This window comes from Exserohilum turcica, assembly GCF_000359705.1.
Source record: "Exserohilum turcica Et28A unplaced genomic scaffold SETTUscaffold_8, whole genome shotgun sequence".
In the NCBI taxonomy this organism is placed as follows: Eukaryota; Fungi; Ascomycota; class Dothideomycetes; order Pleosporales; family Pleosporaceae; genus Exserohilum; species Exserohilum turcicum.
Genome location: NW_007360299.1, coordinates 1,552,289 through 1,571,303, shown reverse-complemented (window position 1 = coordinate 1,571,303; position 19,015 = coordinate 1,552,289). Strand labels below are relative to the sequence as shown.

General features: G+C 52.8%; 8 protein-coding genes across 8 annotated transcripts; 4 read left to right on the top strand and 4 right to left on the bottom strand.

Moving 5' to 3' along the window:
- Positions 1 to 381: 381 nt before the first annotated feature.
- SETTUDRAFT_166039 (uncharacterized protein) lies at positions 382 to 1,198 on the top strand (the record flags this gene model as incomplete). The annotated part of the gene is made up of 2 exons (XM_008032865.1): positions 382 to 475; positions 539 to 1,198. Coding segments are annotated over 2 exons (441 nt in total), but the record flags the coding sequence as incomplete, so codon positions are not given.
- Positions 1,199 to 1,670: 472 nt separating this feature from the next.
- On the bottom strand, positions 1,671 to 2,678 carry SETTUDRAFT_64978 (uncharacterized protein; the record flags this gene model as incomplete). The annotated part of the gene is made up of 1 exon (XM_008032552.1): positions 1,671 to 2,678. A coding segment is annotated over one exon (1,008 nt), but the record flags the coding sequence as incomplete, so codon positions are not given.
- Positions 2,679 to 3,136: 458 nt separating this feature from the next.
- SETTUDRAFT_181806 (uncharacterized protein) lies at positions 3,137 to 4,032 on the bottom strand (the record flags this gene model as incomplete). Its single annotated transcript, XM_008032864.1, has 3 exons — positions 3,137 to 3,233; positions 3,283 to 3,772; positions 3,864 to 4,032. 2 exons carry the CDS (start codon positions 4,030 to 4,032, stop codon positions 3,360 to 3,362), a joined length of 582 nt encoding a protein of 193 aa, XP_008031055.1. The 3' UTR covers positions 3,137 to 3,233; positions 3,283 to 3,359.
- Positions 4,033 to 4,494: 462 nt separating this feature from the next.
- SETTUDRAFT_98996 (uncharacterized protein) lies at positions 4,495 to 7,543 on the bottom strand (the record flags this gene model as incomplete). Its single annotated transcript, XM_008032863.1, has 6 exons — positions 4,495 to 5,184; positions 5,240 to 5,651; positions 5,703 to 5,853; positions 5,901 to 6,717; positions 7,096 to 7,171; positions 7,287 to 7,543. 6 exons carry the CDS (start codon positions 7,541 to 7,543, stop codon positions 4,495 to 4,497), a joined length of 2,403 nt encoding a protein of 800 aa, XP_008031054.1.
- A 923-nt stretch (positions 7,544 to 8,466) lies between these two features.
- SETTUDRAFT_166037 (uncharacterized protein) lies at positions 8,467 to 9,050 on the top strand. Its single transcript, XM_008032862.1, has one exon. The coding sequence runs from the start codon at positions 8,842 to 8,844 to the stop codon at positions 8,998 to 9,000; it is 159 nt and encodes a 52-aa protein (XP_008031053.1). The 5' UTR covers positions 8,467 to 8,841; the 3' UTR covers positions 9,001 to 9,050.
- A 2,471-nt stretch (positions 9,051 to 11,521) lies between these two features.
- On the bottom strand, positions 11,522 to 13,574 carry SETTUDRAFT_24039 (uncharacterized protein; the record flags this gene model as incomplete). The annotated part of the gene is made up of 6 exons (XM_008032442.1): positions 11,522 to 11,544; positions 11,821 to 12,095; positions 12,262 to 12,352; positions 12,434 to 12,609; positions 12,711 to 13,015; positions 13,224 to 13,574. 6 exons carry the CDS (start codon positions 13,572 to 13,574, stop codon positions 11,522 to 11,524), a joined length of 1,221 nt encoding a protein of 406 aa, XP_008030633.1.
- Positions 13,575 to 15,284: 1,710 nt separating this feature from the next.
- Positions 15,285 to 16,106, top strand: SETTUDRAFT_24038 (uncharacterized protein; the record flags this gene model as incomplete). Its single annotated transcript, XM_008032441.1, has 1 exon — positions 15,285 to 16,106. One exon carries the CDS (start codon positions 15,285 to 15,287, stop codon positions 16,104 to 16,106), a length of 822 nt encoding a protein of 273 aa, XP_008030632.1.
- An 808-nt stretch (positions 16,107 to 16,914) lies between these two features.
- SETTUDRAFT_24037 (uncharacterized protein) lies at positions 16,915 to 18,286 on the top strand (the record flags this gene model as incomplete). Its single annotated transcript, XM_008032440.1, has 5 exons — positions 16,915 to 16,999; positions 17,048 to 17,249; positions 17,315 to 17,548; positions 17,621 to 17,803; positions 17,971 to 18,286. The coding sequence occupies 5 exons, from the start codon at positions 16,915 to 16,917 to the stop codon at positions 18,284 to 18,286; spliced, it is 1,020 nt and encodes a 339-aa protein (XP_008030631.1).
- Positions 18,287 to 19,015: the final 729 nt, after the last annotated feature.

Here is a 19,015-nt window from a genome sequence, read left to right as displayed (position 1 = left end):
CAGAAACTGCGATTCAAGTCTTTTGCGTCAAAAATGTCTACTTTGCACATAGAGCTCTTGGCTCATCTGAATAATTTCAATCCCACATTGGCTATGAGGCAACACTGTCCCAATGACACGCCGCTGAGCCTCAATTCGTGCCAAGCGCAATGGTCGGTGCACGGGCCGCATTCGCTTACGACTCGACGACTGTGCACACCAATTTTTGGCCTCTGCAACACCAGGTCACGAACTTCGCACACACAACAGCCCAAAGACACGCACAATGGGTCACGCAGCCGGTCTTCGCGCGGGTACGCGCTATGCGTACGTGGTTCCCCGAAAAAACACTGCATTGCAATGCGGAGACGACAAGGCCACAAAAACTGACGCTGCGCTAGATTCTCGAGGGACTTCAAGAAGAAGGGTATGATCCCTCTCTCGACCTACCTCAAGCAGTACAAGGTCGGTGATATCGTCGATGTCGTAGCCAACGGTACGAAACCCTCAGAAATCCAGCGAGAGCGATTGTCGGCGGAGGACTTATGATTTTGCGCAGGTGCGGTCCAGAAGGGTATGCCCTACAAGGTCTACCACGGCAAGACGGGCATCGTCTACAACGTTACCAAGTCGGCCGTCGGTGTCATCCTCCAGAAGCAGGTCGGCAACCGATACATGGAGAAGCGCATCAACGTCCGCATCGAGCACGTCCGCCACTCGCGCTCACGAGAGGACTTCCTCAAGCGCGTCAAGCTCAACTTTGCCAAGCAACAAAAGGCCAAGGAGACTGGCGAGCCCCAGCAGATGAAGCGCGCGCCTGCCATGCCCCGCAACGAGCGTGTCGTCAGCCTCAAGGACAACAAGCCGGAGAACATTACACCCGTACCTTACGAGACCTACATCTAGACGTTTGCAAAGGTGCTTCGGGTGTATGGGCTGGCAAAATGGGATACGGATGGTCAACGGCGTGGTTTCTCGGACTTTTCGATTATTCTCTCTTCTGCACTTTCATACGCATGGAAAGCGACGATATCACGGTGCAGATATAGTGGTGTGCCAACATGGCTTTGAGTGACCCCTCACGCCAATAAACATCATCCTCCAGTCCCAGTCCATGCAGTGTCTTTTTTGTTGGCTATAATGATGCTTGCATCAGTGAAGAGTTATGAATACCCACGACTGGCAATGTCTTGGTTCAATGGATTTGTGTCATAGTGTCCCACTTTCAGACTTGGTCGTTTGCTCTGACGTGCTTATATGGTTATTACTAATGCCGACGAACACACACGCATACATACTCATGGCAACCATACTTTTCATTCATTGATACTAGAGAGTTCATCCTGCGACCCCACCAGAAACAAATTAAGAAAAGTATCACTGATAATTACTTCCAAGTTTCTTCTGACACTTTCCCTGGATACCTTGTAACCTGTACAAAGCAGCGCCTCTAATCCTCCCATGTATACCTCCCAACTCAAACCGCTCTTCCAACACAAAAGTGTAGAAGAGGAAACCAAACCCATATTACTCCATCCGTGCTATCCTACACCATGCCCATGGCCCCATTACTCCTCCAAAGACACAAGTATATCCCCCCGCATTTTCGCGACTCCAGACTCCACATCGCACCACACATCCATGCATACCGACACACGCGCATGCCAATCTCAGATATTCGTCTCCGGATGCAGGACCTTGCTGCACCGAACCTTGCAGCGGCATTTGGGGGGCCAAAACGTATCTCGGACGAAATCCAGCTCCTCGTCGACATCACTCCTGGCAGCAGCAGCAGCAGCAGCAGCGTCAACACCAGGCTGAATCCACTCACCGAGCTGCACACCGCCGCCGCCAGGCTGATCCTCGGCATACAGCTCGCCGAGCTGGTCAGTGGTAAACTTGACCTTGGCGCTTGCACTCGCTCTCAGCGCTTCGAACCGCGCTTTCTCGTCGTAATCCATAAACCCGTACAAGGCGAAGAAGCCGCACGGCGCCATGGCCTCGGCCGCCGCCTCGTAGATGACGCGATGCAAGATGCGCGGACAAGTATACGGGTCGCCGTAGAACAATCGCGGTCCGCACTGCGGCACGCGGTCCACCAGGTAGCCCGTTGGATCCGGGAGCCGCACGGCCACAGCAACGAGGCCCGACAGCGAGTCGAGGACGCGGTAGTCGAGCCGGAAGTGCGGGTAGAAGCGCGGGAAGTGTGCGACTGTGACGCGGAAAAAGTGCATGCAATCCAGAAAGGAGAATTCCAGGTGCAGCTTGCGGATTCCGTGGCGCAGGGTAGCGTAGCGCGCGAGATGGGCGTGGGCGAGCGGGAAGTCGCGGTAGGTTTTTGCGAGGAGCTGCGTTGTGGCGTCGTGGGGGAGCGAGTTGGGTTCGAGCAGCTGGAAGTATTTGCCTAGGCGGCGGATGCAGTCTTTGAAGTCGCGGTGCGTGTCGACGTCGATGCAGAGGCCGTGCTTGTACACCAGGCTGCTGCTTCCTGAGAGACAGAGGCGGAGACACAGCGTGCGGACTTGGCGGGATACGCTCAGGAGGGAGTCCCAGTCTCCCAGTTGGCCGGTGACTTCGGGGGCGCCTTTGGTTCTCCTGGATAGGCCTGGGGGCGGGGATTGGTGGAGGCAGAAGGTCAGGATGTGCTCTTTCAGCTCTGTGGGTAAAGCCTGCCAGTTGAACGTTTTGCTGCTTGTACGCTCTGCTTCCGCCATTCTGGCGTTGTTGACGATCAGTATGTTGGTATGAGAAAGGGAAAGATATGAGGGCTCTAATGGAAGCTTGAAGTGCTGGTTGGAGTTGTGTGAGTCAAGTTGGACAGGTGTTGAAGAAAGTCAACTTGAAAAGCAACCGAGAGAATAACAATAGGCCCTAGGCAGCAACAGAATAATAGTACTGTGGGTAAGTGCAAAGGCCTGGCGGTGTGACATGTGAAGGAGAACCGGTAAGAGAAAGGTAATCCACCAGTAAGCATCAAGCTTTACATCAGTGAATGTACGCTCTGGGGATCCGACTAAAACATCTAGAATCCTAATCGCCCCTTCTCTTACTTTGTCAAACGAAATACCACTTGAGAAAATTTCTGTATTCAAGTCTCTTTTCAGTGTACGTTGATTTGACAATAAGTGAAACCGAAATACTCGAACCACAAATGCACCGCATATTATCCTGGTATCGAGTCCTGACAGTAAGTAATCTCGCCCCACAAGAGCAAACCAAGTATCCTATCAAGAGCATGCATTTGGTCACCTCATCTAACCACCGTCAGCAAAGCGAAGGAGAATATCCAACAGCGCTACTTACCACCAGCACCCGGGTATCATAATCGTATAGTTCCATTCTTCCAGTCGATAAAAAAAGAAGATGATGACTCCAAAACCTCACCACACCTCTTCAGCGCTAACCTCCCACTTCTCGCCATCCGTCCGCACACACTCGCCCTTGGCGTCCCTACTACAGCTCTTGCGCATATCCAGCGCATCCTCGCCATCATTGTAGTATTCCTTAACAACGCGGTAGACGCTATACCCCATCTTGCGATACAGCTCTTTGGCAATCTCGTTTGTCGAGCGCACAAACAAGTCGACGAACCACGCGTTGGCCGCGTCCGAGGAGCGCTCCAACGCAGACGAGAGAGCGGTTGCGTGGCCGAGGCGGCGGGCGCTGGGTGCAACTGTCAAGGCGGTGATGTGGCCATGCCATGGGAGGTAGTTGGGGTATTCGACGCCCGTGGTCGAGGGCGTGTAGGGGCTGATGGGCGGTTGGTACGGCGAGGATTCGAGCTTGCCTAGGACTGGTGGGCATGCGTGTTAGCTGTATGCACCTGTCTATTTTCTTGGGTTCCGTTTCTTTTTTCAAAGTATTACTACTGGCTTGGAACGTACTGTAGCCTTCAATCTCACCGTCTATGCCTTCGATAATTTGGCATAGCTCGGGCCATTTGGTCAGGTACTCGAGGTAAAAACCGATGTTGTATGTCTCGGTAAGGTGGTCGAGGTTGGTCGCGGATATGCGCAGTAAGTCATCTGGGCGCATTGGCCGTATCGTCGCCATTTTCCTGCAGCGGGACAATGGCAGTAAAGCTGAATGTCGTGGTGGGGAAGAGGTCAGACGTTTGGCGGGACAGCGGCATTCCCGCGGGGAAGTCTCGCTTAGACTGGTCGCGCCAGTCGCTTCGTCCATGCTTTTTAGCAGCCTCGTGCAGAATATGTCAAGTCGGTTTGTAAAGCCCATGATTACAATTATGTGTAGACATGTTCAACTTGTTCAATACTAGAGATGCAATACAAAAAGGGTATATAGCAAACTACCACCAACATTACCACTCGTCGCGTCTTTGAACCCAATGCACCAGGTACCGTCTATACAGATTCCATGCAAGCTTAGATCTTCTCTGTTCTCCAAGTTCATAGCCAGATTCAATTTCAATCTTTCGACATTGCGCCAGTCCTCTTCTCATGACGTATTGATATTGCAACCTATATTGCCTTGACTTCCTTTCAGACGTCAGTGCCATCAGATGCGGAAAGAATCAACACTAGTGTGCCCGTTGACGATATCCTTGACAGATGACTTCCCAGAGTTTGGCGACCGCTGATCAAAAGTCAGTGGACTCTGCCCTCTGCGAGGTGTCACTGGTCGGCGCAGGTTTTCCATGGCAGACATCCGGGCTATGCCATTGCCATTGCTATAGCCGTTTCCGTTTCCGTTTCCGTTACTCTGACCATTGCTATACGGGGAGGCCGTTCGAGAAGGGTACAAACTATTGTTGTCTTCGGAATAATCACTCAGCCGCGTATTGTTGCGTGGAAATGGAGAGTTTGCAAGAGAATGGCCGCGAATGTCGTTGGGAATTGGCGGGGCCTGACGAAAGCGGCGACTTGCTTGTACATGGTCTTTCTCGTCCACGAGGACTACCATCCACACACCTACAGCTCCATTCTGGCCAAGGAGAGGAGTGCAGTGTATCCAACGGGGCCGGCCTTCATCCGTCGCGTCCTCCAGGTCTGCGACTGGATGCGTCAACCAACGGATCTTGGCAGTGACACCGCGTGAGCCATCTGTGAGGGCGTCACCAAGAGAATCACGGACACGGCTACTGCCACCGATTCGGTCCAGAAAACGGGATTGGAGTATGCCGGGAACGCGAAGCGATGGAGATGTGAAGAGAATTCGTAGAGAGGGTGCTGGACGGACAATGAGATACTGAGTCATGTGTTAGCCATGCAGTCACACTCGTACATCATAGTCTTGAGCTTACGTGTTTGTATGGGCCAGAAAGGCGCCCATCAGCTGCGTTTGTTTGTTTCTCGGGCTTGAAAATATCAAACGTAGACTGATCCTGGATGAGCACTCTGGGCTTGTGATTCATGCTAGCCTCATCCTTCTCTTCCAAATGTTCCCTGTGCATGTTGCCACCAAACCGGCGCACGGTTTCCAGTTCAGTGTGGTTAAACATCTCACAGAGTGCCTTGAATTCTTCTTTTGATTCGTCCTTGTTTGTCTCCTCTTCATCTTGTTGCATCATGCGCTGAAATGCCTCAAGATCTGTGGCGTCTTTTGCAAGACCAGTGACGTCAATCTGCGCGCCAATGTGGTAACGGAGTGTTCCCCGCGAGTCTAGTAGAGGCGCTACCATGAGAAGGTTCATGAATGGAGAGCCATCGCGGCGACTAACTACTGTTAGTCCAACATAGCAAAGTCAAATGACAGGCATCGCTTACTAGTTCAGAAAGACTTCATTATGGTCTCTGCCTTCTTTAATAGCCTTTGCAAAACGAGCTACAGAGTAACGGTTCGTTCTGGGGCCTTGGAGAAAGCGACAGTTGCGGCCAATCGCATATCCAACACCATACTGGGTTGTGCGGTGAAACTCTAGTTTTTGGTGAGTCATGGAAATATCGCAGATTGGGTGTACTGACCTTCGGAGGCAAAGATGATTGGGTTGTCGGTCCTCGACGGGTCCGTCAGACAAAACACTTCTGCCAGCCCTTCACTAGCTTCGCGCAGTATGGGAGGCAGGTTGCCCGTGACTCTCTTTGAGATGCTGACGCTCGCTACCTGAACGAAGACGTGCGTAATGAAGGCTGGTAAGTCGTCCCGGACCAGGACATCAAAGGCCTGTTCCGCCTTCTCCTCTAGGTTCGCATTAACGGTAGCTCGCACGGGGGTCTCGGTAAAACCCAAGTTGTTGATGGGCTCTAGCGCTTCAGCGACAGCGTTTGCATAGTTGATGGCTCGCAGCGCTTTCAATGCGTCAAGGTAGTAGACCAGTGTAGGGACTGAATTGGGTCGGTAGGTACCGAGGAATGATGTGAATCGGAGCAAGGACGCGGTATCGGCGAAGATGGCTTGCAGGTGCTCTTTTGAAAATAGCTGTTCAGACCTGTCCTCGAGCGAGAAATGGTTTGATCCATTCTCGATCGGTGCACAGACCAGATCGAACGAGTTTGAGTCGTCTTCTAGCAACGGAGAGAGTCTGTCGCCCTCCTCAAGGGTTCCGCCCTTTTGCTGTAGCGGTCCAAGCCTATGCGTTGCGACAGATGGTGTCGTAGATTGATAAGAGATTACTGAATCGGCTGAAGACCGCATGGTTGGAGGCGCAGTCTCCACTGGTGTTTGGGAGTTCTTTGGTGTGTGGGGGTTTGGCGCCTGTGAACGCTTTACGGGACTAGTTTGAGGAATTGGTGTCTGTGAGCGCTTGGTGGGACTCGTCTGAAAGACTGGTGTCTGTGAGCGCTTAGTGGGACTCGTCTCAAGGATTGGCGTCGGTGAGCGCTTGGTGGGACTGGTTTGAAGGCTTGGCGTCTGCGAGCGCTTGGTGGGGCTGGTTTGAGGGATTGGCGTCTGTGAACGCCTTGGGGTGGCAATATAAGGGTTTGGTGTATGTGACCGATCCGGGCTGGCAAAGTAAGAGTTTGGTGTATGGGAACGATTTGGAGTCGTGTGAGGGTTTGGTGTATACGAATGCCTTGAAATGGCAGTTGATGATTCAGGCGACCTGACTACCTGGGGCGTGTAAGAATGCCTTGATGTCAGGGAGCGGCTGGGGGTGGCAATTGGCGTGCGTGAATAGCTATGAGCACGCGACCGTACCCTATCTGGGGTCACAGGCACAATGGGCGATGTTGGGTCCTGGCTCAATCGCCTTTGTAACTCAACACGATGTTGTATGGCCTGAGGGGTGGTGGAGCTACTTGGTGGTGAGCCAAGAGGGCAAAAGTAGAGAGAGGGAGGGGGAGAGAGGGGAGAGAGGGGAGAGAGGGGGAGAGAGAAGGAAGGAAGGGAAGGAACAAAGAGGGGCATACCTGGTACGAGAAGGGATATGAATCTCTCGTCTTGCAAATTCAATTTGCGGCGCTGGGGCACAATCATCGTCATCCGAGAGCCAACTTGTTCTTCGCTCGAGATCGACCAAGCTAATAACGGGTGAAAGAGGGGCACCATTCGTATTGGGGTCAGCGCCATCGAACATGGTTGGAAAGTCTAGGACCAGCGGTTCATTAATGGCACCGCCACTGCCGTCGGCTTGGGCCTGCGCGTCTGCGTCTGCATCGGGGGCCATGACGCTATCGACATAGGCCGGGGCCAGCTCGCTAGAGCTCCCCTTTTGGGCAGAAGAAGTGGTTGAGGCTGAGGACCTGGAAGCGTCAGAGGCTCTCTTTTGAGAGAACATGCCGTGCGCTGATCGGATCTTGTTCTTGAACAGAGGCATGGGGAGTGGTCGGAGGCTGCGGCGAAGCGGCAGCGGCAGCTCGGAGAGGGAAAGCGCCGAAGTTTGCTGATTGCACAGGCTGGCTGGGGATGGCGGGCGTGCGCAGTGTGCGGAAGAGGAGCACACCCATGACGAAGAGGAGGGTCTATGTAATGTAAACATACCAGGTAGTCGATCAACAACTGACACGTTGAGTGGGTCTCTGGACTTGAGACAACGGGGCGGCTAGTCTGTTGCTGGCAGCGACTGGACTCGCCGACGGCCGCTTTGGGCGCAGCAACGATTTGATCTAGTCTGGCAGGCTAACGTTGGAGAAACATGGATATGGGCACGCCTGGGCGTGGAGGGCTAATGCAAGGCACCCTCGAGATGCAGTCCCGATGACGGTAGGTGGGGAGTCGCTGGGCGCGGGCAATCGAGGCATTCAGTCCGGACGGGCGCTCAGGTGCAGCTGAACAGTCAAACGGGGGCGGGCGGGAAGCAGAGCAGCACTCGGCCAGCGGGTAGCATGGCGGGCGGGCCAATGCAACGTGCGAGAGAGGTGAGCGTTGTACGCCAGACGGGCGGCGAGGGCGTTGGCAACGCGCGTGTTGTCAAGGCTGAAGACGGTGAGGAGGCAGGCCAAATCATCGCCAACCCACAAATCGCATGGGTTCGGCTGCATGCCTAGCCTTCTCCGCCGCCGTCCCCTGTGCAAATCCCCTCGCGCTCGCCGCGGGCCAAGTGCCGTATTGGACGAGAGGCGGAGCCTTGGGGGCGCGATGGGCCTGTGTCGCTTGCCGGCGTCTGAGGGCGCGACCTGTGTGAAGGCAAAGGGCCAGCCTTGTGCTACTGCGAGCTGCGAGTAGGCGTGGTGTAGTCTGACGGCTGCACTGAGTGTGTGCTGGCCGTGGCGGGTTAAGTCGAGCCCGGGGGAAGCGAGCTGGTGGATCCTCGCAATACTACCGTGTCTGTGCCAGCTGTCAGTCCAGTCAGTCCAGTCCGTCAGTCAGTCAGGCAGGCAGTCAGTCAGTCTGCCAGTCCGTCCGCCCGTCAGTCAGTCAGTACGCTTATTAGCCCGTCGGATGCTGATTCTACGCGGGCCAACGAGTATCTTCTCCTGCCTCGCTCCCTTTCCCTTTCTCTCCTATGTGCTTGGCGCATCATCCATGGCGCCCATCCCAAGGCTCCTCTCCTGCCATCGCATTCGCATCCTGAAGTTTGTTGCTGTGCAACCGCGTCTGACAGGTTTTCTGACAGCTTCTCTGACTCGATTTCGTGCCTCTTCGACGCGGGCACATTACTCGGGAGCCTGTCAAGCCTGCTGATCGCCGTGTGCAAAGGGACGTCGGGCGTGGCAACCACAATGACAGGCATCTCGGGGGCAGGGGGGGACCGACGCTATACGACTCTGCGATTAAGCCTGGGCTGGTGTTGAGCTTGAGGTGGGCGGATGTGGTGTCGGGGGGGGGGGGGCGAGATAGCTGCCTGCTGCCACTACCGTAGCCGCCGAGCCAAGCGGGCATGGATGCATGACGTAAGTAGCGACAGTGCAAAGGCAGTGCGAGCACGAGTGCGAGTGGGAACATTGGGGCCAGGGGGAGCCTCCTTCGACACGCGCACTCGCACTCGACTGGCACCGCAATGGCGACATGGCATGGGCTTGGGCATGGGCATGCAGGGCCAAATTCTCCGACGCTGCCCGGCGATGCCTCGCGTTTCTTTTTGGCAGCATTTCTGCTCGAGCGAGGGCGGTTCGTTTTGGTTCTGCCGCAGCAGTGTTTGGAGCGTCCAGGGCACGTGCATGCACACCCACACGCTCTCTCGACACCCACAAGCGCCATGCATTCTGCTCAGTCACCACATCCCGGCACCCCGATGCTCGCACTCGACTAATCTAAGTTTGCGCAGCGTCGAACCAGCACAAAACATGTCTGGTGCTACTGTCCATGTCCCCATCCCCCGCCAGTCTCCGCCACGCTGCAGCTAGCCCGCCCGGCCAGGCCAGGCGTCCACCCTGAAGATATCAAATCCACCTCGCTAGTCTGGCAACCAGACCCAGCCAATGAACCAACGGCGTCCTTGGATACCCCAGAAAACCTTCAACCGCTTCAGTAGCTGCACACGTCACGTCATCAAGGTCCACGGCCCCGACCCGACCGATTAGGTCACCAGGCGGGTGCTGGGACTACCAAGACAGGCTTACTCTAGCCGTGCCTGGCTCCCTATCCCTGAGACCCTGCGAGAACCGAATTGTTGAACCATGGGTTGCACTTGGTGCCCGAGCCCCTGGAGAAACATGCTTTCTTTTTCATACGCCACGCTCTTTTCAACAGGACAAACACGTCTGCACAAACATGGACAATGCACTTGGCGTGCTCAGCAAACCGAAATGAACCCGGCTTTGAGATTACAATAAGATATGAAGCCACCAAGCAAATAAGAAGGAAAAAAAACCGGCAAGGCAATTGTACCGAGGCAGAAGAGCAGGAGGATAAGAAAAGAAAAAGGAGGACCCTACCATGCACATGGTGGATAGAGCACTGTCAATGCCGTCTGACAGGCTACTAGTGAACCGTTTGATGTTTGTCTGGTCTGACAACCTCCGACGTGCCTCTTTCTCATTGCGGCTAACAAGACTCCCAGGCCCCCCATTGTACCAGCTCCATCAATGCCTGTGGCGTACCATCAGCATCGCATTCCTTCTCTATTGCAGTAAAAGAACTGCAAATAGAGAGACCCCCGCAGCCACCAAAAATACATATCCACATGGTTCAACTGCTTGAATCATGTCCATCTCCCGGCCCATCGCCCCCCCTGGCACACAATATCTCTTCGCTCATCGCAGGGGGTTTGTCATCTCAAGACTGTGTGCCGCCACGCCCTCGTGCGCATGATATAGCCAGGCTTACCTTTATCCACCGCCCACACATACCGAGTTGAGGGATGACTGCCCGTGTAGGTGTACATCGATGCCCTTTTCCGCCGCTGCAAACTTTGTTTCCCCTCAGCACATTGATTGCCATTCACCCTGGTAGACCTCATGGTTGCAAAAAGATCGGCCCAACACTTCACCGGATGTGAAATGGCACATGGCACGTGGCGTGGCGTGGGCACGGACATGTTCCGCCAAGGCGCTAGAGAGTCCGTGGCATGTAGCGTCGGTGCCGAGTGAAGGTGGAGAAGAAGGTAATATTTACCATCTGACAACAATTCCCGAGCCGAGGTCGAAAGGGACAAGTGGAGAAAGGGACAAACGGGTATAGATGGAAGCAGAAGTGGAAATGCAATCTCCACAAACCGCCGCCTACCGTGGTTGGGCTTGAAGCCGGTGTGCAGCTAAACGAGCTTCGTTGGTGTTAGTACACCGGCCTCAGAGTGAACGATTTGAATGTGCAAAGTCAATCTAGAATAAAACTGCATCGGCCCTTTAAACAGAAGAGGTGATAGGGAAGTGCACTGCTCGTTGGCGCGGTATTCATGCTCGGTGCCCGCTGGCTGCATGGAAAGGACCAAAGTGCGAAGTGAGCTTGTCATAGGGGGGGGGGGTTCTAAATGTCGAAGAGTCTGGGGGACGGTGCTTGTTGGATGGATGGGAGAATGCACGGGTACTAAATGTAGAGGCATCAGATAGTCTGGAGCTAGAGGAGGGCTTTCTAGGTTTGGATGCGTGGGTGGGGGGTTCAATGTAGTATTGTGCACAGGGATGCACGATGGAAGATGGACGGATAAAAGTGTAGTATAGGAAGGAGTGGCGTTATAATGATCTGGATTGTATGCGGAGAACAGTGGCGTGTTGGAAGACAGGCGCACGTGAAAAGGCTATTGTGTAATCCTCTAAGCCATTGCTTATGTCAGGATGGCAAGTTGTGCTGGGGCCCTTAGTATGCATTGTGGAGAAGATAATCTATACACCTAGTCACAGGCGTTGTTCCAGGCAGCCCATTGAGATGTTTTTATCCAAATTTTCCCATCAGGAACATTAGCATTTCCCGTCTTGCCCTTCTTCTCACACTACCCTGATTTCCGATATCCACACACCATAATATATATATATATATATATATTCAATTCACTCATTCGACTTACCGAGAACAAAATCAAAAACCGATACCCCTCTCTACTCCCCGCATCGCGCACCAGCGCACCTCCAATCGGCGTGCCAATCAGACTCGACACGGCAATGACGCTGTAGAAGGCGCCGGTGCGGGCGCCGAGCTGGCCCGACGGTGTGATTTGGCTGATGATGGCGGGCGGCAGCGTTGTCACGCTGCTGGCGGCTAGCCCGTATGTGCAGGCGAAGAGGGCGAGCGTCGTGAGGTTGCGCGAGAGGAGCCATAGGAAGAGGGTTAGAAGTGAGGAGATGAGGGTTGCGGGCCACAGGAGGGTTAGATGGCCGAGCCGGTCGGCGAGGAGGCCGGTGCTGGGGGGTGTTAGTTTGTAGGAGGAGGAGGAGGAGGAGTAGAGAATAGACGGTTAGGAAGTAGAGAATAAAAAGTGACAAGTATGAAACAGAAGATAATTCTAGTAGTAAGAATTTCAAGGCTGGAATAGGGACATGGTTGAAAAAAAAAATTCAACCAACTTACAGAACTGCGCCAACGATACTACACCCGTTGATGATGCACAAAAAGTACTTGCTAATGTTGTTGCCAGGGTACACATTATCGGCATATGTTTCTATTCGAACGAGTTAGCAAGAGAGAGAGAGAGAGAGAGAGAGAGAGAGAAAATTAGTTCACAAAACCCAGCATCACTCACTGATATAGTAAGCCGGTAGCCAAAGACCCAGAATGGCAAACCACGTCCCCACACACAACACGGCATACCGAGGGTCCAAGAAGCCGCGAAAATCAATCAGACAAGCGCTATTCTTTGCCTCAAACCTGCCGCCCGGCCTGCTGATAGAAATGCACAGCGCAATGGCGTAACAAACACTATTGCCACACGTCAGTCAATCAATCACTCCCATCAACTCCAAGTCCAACCACCCCCTCAAAAAAAAAAGAACACACAGCACACATCTTCCCATACTTACGCGACCTTGAGCGCCGCCAGCCGCAGCGCAACGGCAAACCCGACTTTGGGCAGCAAGTGGCCAAAGACCAGTGGAAACCCTATTCCACCGAGCGCCGAGCCCGTAGAAACAAGACCCATGGCCAGCGCGCGATGCTGCGTGAAGCGCTGCGCAACGACGGTGAGCGCAGGCTGGACGCCAAAGGAAATCGACAAGCCCATGAGCACGCCGTGGATCAAGAAGACAAGCCAGAATTGGGCTGGCGCCACGAACGAGAGCATGAGCAGGGAGAGCATGGTGCCGAGGCCCGAGCAGAGGAAGAGGTACTGTGTTGGAATGTTAGTTTCCCTTTTTTTTTCTTCTTCTTCTTCTTCTTCTTCTTCTTCTTCTTCTTCTTCTTCTTCTTCTTCTTCTTCTTCTTATTTCCTTTTCTCATTGCGCACTGGAAAGCAGAAGGTGGGGCAGTGTTATGTTGTGCAGTGCAGTGTGGGTATTGTAAAGGGTGGGTATTGTAAAGGGGTGAGTAAGTCTAACCTTGACACCATACCGATCACACAGCGCGCCCGACACGGCCGCCATGAGGTTCGTCAGCGCCATCTGCAGCGTGCCAATAAACGCGATACGCGACTCGGGCGTGTGCACCAGGAACTCGCGCGCGTAGAAATCCTGGAAGAAGCCAAAGCTACTCATGAGGCCGAAGGAGGCGTAGAAAACGAGGAAGGAGCCTAGAAGCGTGAGATGGGCAGACCGGCCATCATGGTGATTGTGATTGTGATTGTCATTGTCATCGAGGTGATGATGTTGGTCTTCGTTCTTGGTCGAGCTCGATTCAGTACTGTTTGTGCTGCTGCTTTTGGCCACGCCATGTGTGGTGGTTACGAACATGGTGTTCTTTCTTCTTTTCCTTCTTCTTCTTCTTCTTCTCTCTTGTTACTGCATCAGTGGTAGGTATGGTAATGATGATGATGATGATGATATCAGCGCTTCAAGCACGGAAACCAGATAATAAATATAAACACACATTGTATGCAAGTTAGCTGTCCCTCTACTCTCCATCACGCCGTCATTTCCAAGACCCGGATTGACACGGATGGACGGGCAGCAGCTTCTTTCAGCGCACGCATCCCGCTGTTCCCAGCCCGCCTCGCCTCCGTGCAAAGGATTCGCGGGAGGGAAGGTGGGGGGGGAGAGACGGGTCACTGCGTTCTTGATGGGTTTGTTTTTTTTCTTTCTTGACGTCCAGACGATGCCGTTGTGCTACGGCCTCTTTTGTTTCGAAGTGGGCGGCTCCGGGGGCAGATGCAGCAGCCATAGGATAGGAACCCGTGTCTTGACGAATTGCCCGTTCCAGGAGGAAGGATGTTGCCGCTGGCTCTGACGGATGCTGTTCGTCAGTGCTTGAGTGCGGTCTTGTGGGATGAAGCCGCGGGGGAAGGGGGGAGGAATGGATACGTGCAGGGCGGATGTATCTTGGGAATTGTATGGGAAAGTGAAGTGTAGTTTGCGGGTTCGCTTCGAATAACAGTTCTGGGGTGCTTTGTGATACGCAGAGTGTGACTTATGACGCGCTTGCGTATTTGCAGGCGTATTGGTTAGCCCACGGGTGCAAAGCTTGTGACACGCTGGATGGATTGCTGGTGTGTTACTCGGAACGCGGGAGGGTAGTGGAGGTAAGTATGTGATCAAGAAGGTATTTTAGTGACGAAATCAAGGGGTTTTTGCATTGCGTTGACTAATGGTATGCGCTTTGTTTTGGGTGGTGTGACGAAGCAGTTGGCAGTGATTGATTGGCATGGCCGTCATGGGGATATACCCGGGAGTGTCAGACTGGAAATGATCAAGTTTATTGCGCACTTGCGGTTCAGTGTTACGGTTGAATATGAAACTGTCCCGTGAATTGAGTAGTAGTTGGTAGATATCGAAAGTGGAAACGGCGCATCTTTGGGTAGTCGTGGGATTGAGACAATAGTATCCACTGTGAAAGAAAGCAGAGCGATGGAAATCCATCTGTTATCAAGGTTGAGCAAGTACATGTTTGTACGCAAGACTCCTACTATCGACCAGCAGGATAGTGACAAACACGAATATGTCAACACTAAATTTGACACTGACTGCCTCTTCTCAGATTGCTCGACCACATCAAATAGCTAATGATGTGAAAACTGTAGAGCATTTTTCTGTAAAGTAACACTATATTAGTGATCTCCAAACAAAAGGAAAGTAATAGCAAATCTTCATCAGCGCACGTGGATGACTGGGTATCTTCTCGGACCCTGAATCTTACACTGTCGTTGCAGAGTGTTTGAGCTTATTAGAAGACTAATGATGCAAGCAAGCACGTCATGCTACGGGATCTGCCACGCATGCTAGGTTTAGCTGCAGGTGCTGGTCTTCACCGACTACGTGAGCTGAGTCAGTATATCTCCAACGGGCGTATCGGCGTGAACTCCGGCGATAGGATGCTAGCGGCGCATAGAACCGGGGTGTCATAGACATGTCAGCACCTTGAGTGATTGTGCTGGCAAAAAAAAAGCACTGGTAAGACAAAAACAACACCGCACAAGCTGACGAGGACAGACGAGGACAAAGCCCATCATGACCGAGACAGAAAAGAATCCAGCAGCGCTACCCCCTTGGTTCGAGCAGAATCCCACAGAAGACAACATAGCACCCAGCATCCGCTCGCTGCTTGAAACCTACAGCGGAATCCCGCGGGACGAGGTACTGAATCACGTCGTCAAGATCCGTGACGAAGCCTGGGCAATCCACCCGTATCCATGTATCGGCCACTTTCGATTCGTCGAGCCCAGCTTCCCACACCTCACCGCCGAGTTTGACGAGGTATTTGAACGCCTAGGCAGCGGCGAAAAGCTGCTGGATATGGCGTGCTGCTTCGGCCACACGGTGCGTGAGCTGGTGCATCGCGGGGCGCCAGCAGAGAATATATATGGCTGCGACCTCAAGCCCGACTTTATCGAATTGGGATACAAGCTTTTCCGGGATCGAGGCAAGCTGCCAAGCCAGTTCTTCACAGCCGATATTCTGGATCCCGCTTCCGCACTTGTGGATTTCAAGGCCCAGTTCGACATGATTTACGCGGGTGCCTTCTTCCACTTGTGGGGCTACGATATGCAGATCAGCGTCTCCAAGGCCGTTGCTGCGTTGCTGCGGCCTCAGCCCGGCTCCATGATTTTCGGGCGCCAGATTGGAGCTGTCAACGCGCGGGAAGAGGAGAGGGCGGTGGGCATGATGTTTTTGCACAATGTTGAAAGCTTCAAGGACATGTGGAGGAAGATTAGTGACGATCTCGGTGTCAAGTTCCATGTCGAGGCTAGGTTTGCACCGCTCACTGAAAAACACTTCCAATTCCATTCGGATGACACCAGGCGGATTTGTTTCCTTGTCCGGCGCACCTAACTCGACAGCAGCCAGATGAGGGCCGATTTGAGCAACATGGGATCCAAAGAGCTGGAGCATTATGCAGGTTCATTTACTCAGCTGTGCGCTTGTTCTCAAGGACCAGGCCTGGCTATTTCGGACGGGCCTGGACCGTGTATGGTGGAGCGGACCGGCCCTGGACAAGAACACATCTTCGGATAGACTAGACTCTGCCAAGCAAATTTCAATGGCTTCGGCTTCATCTAGAGTGCGGAAGACACAACCGCTATTTTTACTCCACTACGCCTGCATATACATTTTGCCGGAACCGGGTCAAGTAGGGATAATGTACCTGTACAAGGCCACCCCGGCCGCTATCTAGTATATGTAAATTTCCCCACACTTATCCATCTTTGATGCTCAATTTCTCGTCTTTGGCTGATTGGTTGCTGTGAACTTTCGACCGCTGTACCGGCACGGCCATGGATCTGGCCGCAGAAGCTGCACAGACTGGTGGTTCGGTAACTTGCTTCCATCAACATCTACCGGCGGGTGGCGGGCAAAAACCTCGTGTCAAGTCCCAGTGTCAACCACTGTAGTATATTATTCTGGCCCATTGCGCTTCGGTCGACAACTAGAGGATGCAGGAAGCGAGAGAATTCATTTATTTCTTATTGAACCCCACAACACTGCATACTTTTGTCGTTGTGGTACCATTCAGTATGCGGTACAACAAGCGCCGCGAATTTGGTATAAGTAGTGGCATTGGGGTTGACATACTGTGAAGCGGTCATTTAGACTCTGGTTTCTGAAGATTCGTACAGCTACGAGCTAACAAATCACCAACATGAAGGTTTCAATCCTCACCGTAGCATTTGCTACAATGACCGAAGCCGCATTTCACGAGCGAAGGCAGTTTGGCAATCCTGACGGTACGCACGTTTATATTCTGAGAAAGCGGGAGCTAACGAGATACCCAGTCAGTGACTGTGGACTCGATGCATTCGAAGGGCACACATCTGAAGCGCTGCTGTTCTGTTCCAACATCTTGAAGTCGGGAACAGCTACAGCTACTATTACGAATGGGTATACTACGACGACAACCACGACGGTAAAGACGACGGTGACTGTGCAGCCATCGGCTACTCCTAAGCCGACACCAACACCAACACCAACACCGACGTCAAAGCCATCTTCAACTTTTATTTCCACTCCCTCGGTACCATCTTCTTCCTCGACCTCTATAGCATCCTCAGCTACATCCTCTTCGACTTCTCTACCATCTTCATCATCAGTTCCGACTTCCTCTTCGACTTCTCTATCCTCCTCTTCAATTCGGTCTTCCTCGACTCTTGCCTCGTCAAGTCTACTGTCATCAACTCTTGCTTCCTCAACTCTTGTCTCTTCAACTCTCGTTTCCTCAACCCTAGTCTCCTCAACCATCGTATCATCAACCCTCGCCTCATCCCCAATCATATCCAGTGCCCCGCCGTAAGCCGTCCTTAAACCCACATCTCCCACCACAACCATCCCCCTACTAACCACGCCTCCAGCGCGCCCACCACAACACCCAGCTGCGGCGTCGCCGGCTACGTCAAAGTCACACCAGCCTACTACTTTGAATCGAGCGGCACAAAAAACACCTTCGCGGCATGCAGCGAGCTCTGCAAGGCGGATTCCAAATGCAAGAGCTTTGGCTTCGGCGAGGCGAATTGCATGCTTTTTGACGTGACTGTGTATGTATTCTCCTCGTACTTACTTATAATCTTCCGCACCACCATCTTATTTCCCTCCTCCCCCTCTACCACCACCATACAAAGACAAACCCCAAATCCCCAAAGCCTTCCCACCTCCCCGCCACGCCACGCCACGCCAAGCTAACCCCCCTGCCTCACCCTCACAGTTCCGAAAACACCAATCTGAACCCCACATCACCCTACACCTTCTACGACGCCACGTGCGGCACAGCACTCAAGCGCTCACCACAGCTCAACATCTCGCTGGGCCTACCGGGCGGCGGTATCAACATTTCGCTTGGCCTCGGGCCCAGCGCCATTTCGTCGGCCTGCTCGTGCCTGATTACGCGCGGGCCCGCGAGTACCACCGTCACGCGCACCGTGAGCAGTGGCGTGACCAGGACGGCTACGCTGGTTAGTAGCGTTACGACGACTGTGGGCGCACCGCGCGGCGCTGCTGCTGCTGCTGCTGCGTATATGTAGGGATTATTTTGGGTGGGAAATTGGGAAATTGGGAACTTGGAAATGAGGAGCAAGGGAAGCGTGGAAGGATGTGTATGTGTGTGTGAGAGAAAACTTTGTGTTACTGTAGGGGTCTGGAAATGGGTGTTGCTAGAGGGGGGGGTAATAAAATACGATATTCACTGGGATATACATATATATAAACGTCTAACGCCAGTTAGGCGGGAGATTAAAGAAATCAGCAATTGACGCCGCTCTCCTATTCTATAATAATATACAGCAGCAGAAAAAGAAGTATAGGACTACTACAACTATATTTCTAGACATAAAAGGAGCCTTTGATCACGTGGCTAAAAACAAGCTACTAGAAAATATGAAGGATCAAGGACTTCCCTGCTGCCTGCTATCCTGGACTAAATCCTTCCTAGAAAACAGACTACTAGAGCTATCCTTTGATGGCCAAGTAGAAGATCTACAGGAGGTAAACACTAGTACGCCCTAAGGCAGCCCCGCTTCTCTAATCCTATTTTTAATCTACACAAAACCACTATTTTAGTTAATTACAATAAACGGAAATATCTACTCCTCTTCTTATATAGACGACCTACAGATATTAGTATCTACAACATCTATTAAGAAAAACGTTAAATTACTAGAAAAAGAGACCTAAAAACTCTTTAACCTAGCAGAGGAGCTAGCAATCAAATTCGACAGCTCAAAGACTGAACTAGTAAATTAGACTAGATTAAA

Excerpts from the sequence above, each read along its gene's own strand:
- SETTUDRAFT_166037 (XM_008032862.1), top strand. The coding sequence starts at position 8,842 with ATGGCGCCCATCCCAAGGCTCCTCTCCTGCCATCGCATTCGCATCCTG.